Consider the following 6,728-nt stretch of genomic DNA (forward strand, 5'->3'; position numbering starts at 1 on the left):
TGTGTGTATGTGTGTGTGTGCGTGTGTTACCAGTAGCATCTTTTAATTGATGTCTGTCTGCTTAGCAAAGAGCTTGTTGATGACATCGCTCGATGCGTTTCTCAAATATGAAGCCAAACCAAACGCCGTGTCTACTTTTGACTTTGCAATGATGATAATTTGGTGACCATGAAAGATGAAATATTCGGAAACGGCTCTCGGTGTGTACCGTTGCAAACGTAAACCAAAAAAGTCACTTTGCAATGAAAATCATGCCTATTTGCTTGGCAATTTTGATTGTGTTGACTATATTTCACGAAGCATTTTAAATCTTAAAACATTTTCATTGGATAGCGGTTTGAAACGCCCTTTTTCAATTATATCGTGACCGTTTCCAGTTCTGCCCCATTCAGGAGATGGATTCGTCCAAATTACAAATTAAATGCAGGTGTAGCTAAAATTATGAATCTATCATATGATGTTAGTAAGTGCCAAATTCATTTCAAGTACATAATAATAGAAGATTAAGAAAGTCAAGAATATGGCACTACATATGCTTCTTACCGAAAATGCATTTCAGACGTCTGAAATATTTTCTTCTGTTAGAAAAAACGTGACACCGATATGCAAATTAGTGTGTCATGCATACGGTCGTTCAATATAAAGTAAATATATTGTATTTCCAAAATATACCTTGAATGAATTTAAATTCATAAATTAGATGTTAGCTTAACCGAGTGTCATGTGTGTGTATATATACATATATATATCTATATATATAGATATATATAGATATAGATATATAGAAAAAGAGAACGTGCTGAATGTTGTGGCTGGCATGTGTGCATCATAAATAGAAAAATAATATCCTTTTAAAATGGGCCCAGAAAAAAAAAAAAGAAAATCGACAAATCGCTGTTTTGCTTCTGCATGTGTCCCTAATGTTCTGGCCTGAAGCGGCCTTCAAAATGGCTCCTTTTCTAATCTCGACACCCTTCCCGCCATTGAGGTCACGTGATCAGGGTGCCAAATATGGTGTCCCTTGCAAAGCGCTCGTCGTGGCTACTAAGTCGCTCTCCTTGTACGTTGAAACTCCTCCATAATCTTCATGTAGATCCCTCGGAAGGGTGGATTTAAAGACAGAAAGGTGGTTTGGGGGCGGGGGCTCTCGTTGGCAGGCGAGCTGTTTTTCTGGCGGGCTGACATCTGGTGAAACCCCCCCGCCCCCACCCTAGCAGACCCAACACCCTCCCAACCACTCCAGGGAGCCTTCTGGGCCTCCGTAGAGCCCTTGATTAAGCCTCTAATAGAATATTAGCATTTGCTCTCAGGTAAAGCATAAGCTCTGCATGGGTCGGCCGCCAGTCACGTGACACAAAGAAATAAATATCTTCATGCAAGCTGCATTTTAAAAACAAAAATGGTAGCGTCTGATAGGGAGCCCAATTCTGTATTTATTTCCTTGGTATTCGGAGTTGTGCATGCACACATTGCTGTGTCAAAGCGGTTTCCCCTCCTGCCTTATCAATAAATAAACAGACGAATTAATAAATATAAAATAACATTAGCATGTCTGGATGGGTTTTTTTGTTACCACCTTCGAAAATGGCAAAGTTTGTTCTTTAATGAAAGACACATTCCAATTGTTAAATAAAATACCATGAATAAATTATAAGGGGTTGGGGGGGGGTAATAATTTAACGCAGAGTTTTTGTTCGTTCAAAATAATCCAACATACATCAAACAGAAAATACTTCAGCTAAAACCGCAAATACAGGAGGAAAAAAAGAAACCCTGCACGAATAGAATAAATGTGCAATCGTTGACATTATTTACATTTCGGTCTCCTGCTTCCACGAAGCGATCAATCAAAAGTCATCAAACGAGGTGATTGGTACAAGGAAAACGACGCATATATTGGTACAAATAAATAAATAGCAAAGGGGGAAATAATATCTATATATATATTTATATCGATTGTACCACTTTAGATGATCGGGGTGGGGGGGGCGTGTGAATTGTCTCAGAAAACAAATATGGAGGAAAAAAGGGGGTGATGGTGTCGGAGATGGGGGTGGGGGGGAATCCCAATAAATATGTAATGAAGTAAACATGACCTCACTCCATAAATAGTTCATAAGGAGCAGCAGGCCCACGCTGGCTTGTAAAAACAAAACACTCGAAATGATTTCATAAAATCTGCCGATCCCTGATGAGTTTTCTCAATCAAGTGGAATGAATACGAATAAATTGCACGTTTGGACACGCAAACCAAGGTGTAAATGATGCATTTACAAAGAGGAATATTTGGCAGTCATCGTTCTTCTCGTTATTGTTATGACATCTGTCGTGGACCCTGCAAAGACTCCCAAGTGCTCTCAGTTGCTCCACGTTCTGTCCCGTTCGCTTCTCTTTTTTTTTTTTTTTTTTTTTTCTTTTCGTGAAATTCAAAACTGGGTGGAATGAAGTCTTTTCAAGTCTTACTTGCACGCTCCACGGGCTCCTCGTCCCCCACGCGCGGTCTTTTTTTCTCTCCTTATGCACAAATAATGAAAAGGAAATGTGTTTCATCTGTTTGTGTGTGTGCGCGCGCGCGCGTGTGTTGTTGTCTTTTCGTAAATAGGAACTTATGATACAAAGCGTCCGGTTCAAGGGAAAGGGTCTTTAAACGCAGGCCGAGTACTTCATCCGTTTCTGTTTCTGCCGCTGGTTGCAAAACCAGACGCGCACCACGTTCTTCTTGAGGTCCAGCTTCTCGGCGATGGCGGCGATCTTCTCCGACGACGGCCGCGGCTGGATGGCGAAGTAGGCCTCGAGCGAGCGTTTCTCCGGCGCGGCGATGGACGTGCGCTTGCGCTTCTTCTCGGCGCCGTTGAAGAGCTCGGGCTTGCTGAGCTTCTCGCGGTGCGACTTCTCGGCCTCCTCCAGCCACGCCTGCAGGATGGGCTTGAGCGCGATCATGTTGTTGTGCGACAAGGTCAGCGACTCGAACCTGCAGATGGTGCTCTGGCTCAGCGAGCCCACGCCGGGGATTTTGAGCGAGGCCAGCGCCGAGCCCACGTCGGCCTGCGTCACGCCCAGCTTGATGCGCCGCTGCTTGAAGCGCTCGGCGAAGGCCTCCAGGTCGCGCGGGTCCGCGTCCACGTCGCTCATCCCCATGTGCGGCGGCAGCCCGTGGGCGTGCGCCATGCTCAGCGCCGCCTGGTGCATGTGGTTCATGCTCGCCATGTGCGCCGCCGGGTGGCCCGGCGTGGACACCACCGAGCCGTCCGGGCCCGCCATGGCCCCCAGCGCCAGGCCCGGTGTGATGTGGTCCAGGAGGTCGCCCTCCAGAGCCTGGTGCGGCTGGTGGTGGTGGTGGTGGTGATGGTGGTGGTGGTGGCCGTGGCCGTGGCCGTGGCCGCCCGCGCCGCCTCCCCCGCCGCCGCCTCCCAGCGCGGACGGGTGCGAGATGGGCACCGAGGAGGCGGACGAAGACGACGACGACGTGCACGGCAGCGTGTTCATGGTGTGGTAGGTGGCGTCCGGCTTGAAGGGGCTGTGGTGCGGCGGCGGGTGGTGGTGGTGCAGGTGGCTCTTGCTCTGCGTCACGATGTCCACCGCGGCCAGCGCCTCAGCCCGGGCCAGCAGACTCTCGTCCAAGCCGCCGAATATATTGCTCTGCAATTGCAAATGGAACGCACACATGACGGCTGTCAGCTGGGAATTGGCAGCCCCCTTCTTCCACTCCAGTTTAGAACATTTCCACCCCCAAAAAAAAAACAAAAAAACAAGGTCATAAAAATTCATTACGGGGAGGGGGGCGAAACGCGAGTTTAAACGTTCCACCGCGATAATCTACATACCGGCGGCGTTGGGAGGCAGGCGCGCCGCATCGCCTCCGAGCTGGTGCTGATGATGCTGCTGTGACGGGAGGAAGCGCAGGAGGACGCCGAAGAGGAGGACGCCGACGACGAGGAGGAGACCGCGTTGGAGGTGGCGGAAGACGACGACGAAGAAGTGGAGATGTTGTTGTTGGCCACCGAGTGCAGCGACGAGTACTTGGCTTCGGCCAGGCTGGCGTGCGCCATGGCGGAGAAGGGCTGCTTGCTGCTCAGCGACATCATCATCATGTTGGCGGCGGGTCCGAGCAAGCAGCCGTTGCTTGCCTTTTTAACAAAAAAAAGAAATAAATAAAAAAAAATGGGGGGAAAGGGATGACTCCGACTCCGCCTCTTCTTCTTCTTTCTTGGGATTTCAATCAATGCAGGGGAGGAAAAAAGTTATCACACGTCTGGGGGTTTTTTTCAAATCGAACAGGAGTCAGTTTTCCATACGTAGAAAAAAAATCCCCAAACAAATTAACCTGCTTGGATGAGTCCTTGTTGACGAAAGAATTTCGAAAAAATAGCCGCAAAAATGAGTTAGCCGAGTTTCTTTGTTTTTGTTTGGGGGTTTTTTTGTTTGTTTTTTTTCTGAAGAGAAAGTTTTCCAGGTGGCCAGGTTGGTTTCCGAGGCTCCGCCACGATGCCAATGCTGCTGGGACCCCAAGTGGCGACGCTCTGAGGCGGTGGGCAGACTGATTCTTCGGTCCACGCCCCCTTTCTCTCCCTCACACACCTTCTCTCCCTCTCTTTCCATCACACACACACACACACGCTTGCAAGGCATACTCACACCTGCTCCGGCTCCCCCTTTTTCATGATTTATTATTCTTCATTAGGCGCCGCATCGTTGGCGCCGCGGGGGGGGGACTCTGCGCATGCGCGCGGCAATTTAACGGAGCCTCAATTTTCTGCTACAGCCTTTTTCAACACCCGAGGTATAAAGTTGTGGTCCAACATGAGCGTTTTAATATATCTTCATGTAATGTGAAAATGACGTTTTGGTTTTCTAAACAAAAAAAAAAAAAAATCCGGTGATAAAAATGCACAAAAAATGGAAATGGAATTCTCTCTCTCTCACTGTTTCTCTCTCTTTCAGAGAGATATGACATTGATATAAATAGGTGTTACTAATAATCGAAAGACGTGAGTCTTCTTATTTACACACCAGAGATGCAATAAGCAAGCAAAGAAAATCCACATTACACCTATTAAGTATTTTTTAACTACCAAGGTTGAATAATAATAATAGGCTAATTAAAAAAATCTGAAATATCATATCGCCATATCAAATGTACTTTATTAGGAGTAGTTGTAGTGTAATTTTTAAAAATGAATAGTACGAAAATACATGCGACAGCCTGTTGTTTTGCGTTAAATGATATCATGAACAGGCAGCTCGTGGGTTTCATTTATGCATGCATACCGACAAGTCGAGTCCATCTCTGGGAATCGTCAACATGTGCTTAGTGTGCATGTGAGAGTGTGTTTGTGTGTGTTGTCTCCCCCGGTGAGACAGGGGGCGCTGCAGGCGCCAACCCCTCCACCCTGGGAAGGGGCGATCGATCCAACTCGGGAGAGACGTCAAGCCATTCCGATCAGTGTCTGCTCACGTGTACGTGCGTAATATACATGCCTGCATCGCTGACAAAACTTTGAAGAAAACATTCATATTTCACCCTGCTAAACCGCCCTGGATAAAATTTTCATCCGCAAGTGGGGTTGGTAAAAAAATAAATAAATAAATAATAATAATACTCCATACCTGAGTGTCAACAGAAAGATTTATTTGGGTTTTTGTACCCCAAAAATAAAAACGACTTTTAAAAAAAATTTGCAAAAAAAGCATTTCATGAACATGGTATCACCGAGCCACACGAATTGCTAAACAAATGTAAGTTTTGCATTTTCACAAAATTTCGAAAAGCTTTATCACCCCCAAATTTTCACCCAAATAACACAATACATCTTCTGGTAATGTAAGTGTTATGAAATAATCTGGCTTGTACAGAATTTGTCTTAAATAATAAATCATCCAATACGGAGTCAAACCCCAAGGGGATTTAGTAGGTTTTCGCTTGGAAAAACAAAAGAGATTTATAGAAAACAGACTTGAAAACAAAATCTTCAAATAATGGGTGTTATTTTCTTGTCTAAAAGGTTATTTTGGGACAATTCCCGAAAGGATTTGGTGGGATTTAGAAGCAAAAAAAAAAAAAAAAAAAGGAGTCAAAGAAACAAACCATTCTTGAACAAATAAATGTTATGATGACCACAACACTAATTGCTTAAGAATTGACCATTTATATAATTATATACTGTATATATATAAGTCATTTGGACAAATGTGATTTCAAAACGCACTTGATCATGTTTATAGGTGTCCCCAAATAATAATAAAGCTTGCGCAGGGATTGTCTTGAATAATACATAACACTCGATTCCCAAAAGGATTTTGAAGGATTTTGTACACAAAAAAAGGGATTCATAGAAAACAGACTTGAAAACACCTCATCTTGTAATGAACGCTTGTTATGGAAATAATATCGCTTGTACAGGATTTGTCTTGGCTAACACATCAGCTTGCGCCTTTCCCGAGAGGATTAAGTAGGATTTTGCACCCCATAAAAAGTCATTCTTTGGGGTGGGGGTGGGGGGAGTGTCTTAAAAATCAGGGGAAAAAAATAGAAACTAAGTGATTCACAGAAAAAGTGATTCACTTTTTTTTCTCTTTTTTGTGACGAGAACAAAATTTTGCATCCATACAAAAGAACGGATCAGGGACGGAGCTAAGTGGTGGCCAGGGGTGGCCGCGGCCACTGCCACACCTTGGGGAAAGAAGCTTTTGATGGTTTTATTTTCATGGTTTTAAAGCAAAATGGATTC

The 6,728-nt window shown here is 45.0% G+C and overlaps 1 protein-coding gene across 1 annotated transcript; it reads right to left on the reverse strand.

Moving 5' to 3' along the window:
- Positions 1–1,413: 1,413 nt before the first annotated feature.
- Positions 1,414–4,496, reverse strand: pou4f2 (POU class 4 homeobox 2). Its single transcript, XM_086121062.1, has 2 exons — positions 3,825–4,496; positions 1,414–3,639 (listed from the first exon to the last, which is right to left on the reverse strand). The coding sequence occupies exons 1-2, from the start codon at positions 4,089–4,091 to the stop codon at positions 2,644–2,646; spliced, it is 1,263 nt and encodes a 420-aa protein (XP_085977188.1). The 5' UTR covers positions 4,092–4,496; the 3' UTR covers positions 1,414–2,643.
- Between the last annotated feature and the right edge of the window lie 2,232 nt (positions 4,497–6,728).

Source organism: Hippocampus guttulatus, chromosome 9 (assembly GCF_054856545.1).
Source record: "Hippocampus guttulatus isolate MCC_2025c chromosome 9, RoL_Hgut_1.0, whole genome shotgun sequence".
Taxonomy (NCBI): domain Eukaryota; kingdom Metazoa; phylum Chordata; class Actinopteri; order Syngnathiformes; family Syngnathidae; genus Hippocampus; species Hippocampus guttulatus.

What these genes read in the sequence shown, in the direction of transcription:
- pou4f2 (XM_086121062.1), bottom strand. Translation starts at nt 4,091, where the DNA reads ATGATGATGATGTCGCTGAGCAGCAAGCAGCCCTTCTCCGCCATGGCG. An exon ending in CCTGCCTCCCAACGCCGCCG is followed by an intron (nt 3,640 to 3,824) that starts GTATGTAGATTA and finishes TTGCAATTGCAG; the next exon opens with AGCAATATATTCGGCGGCTT.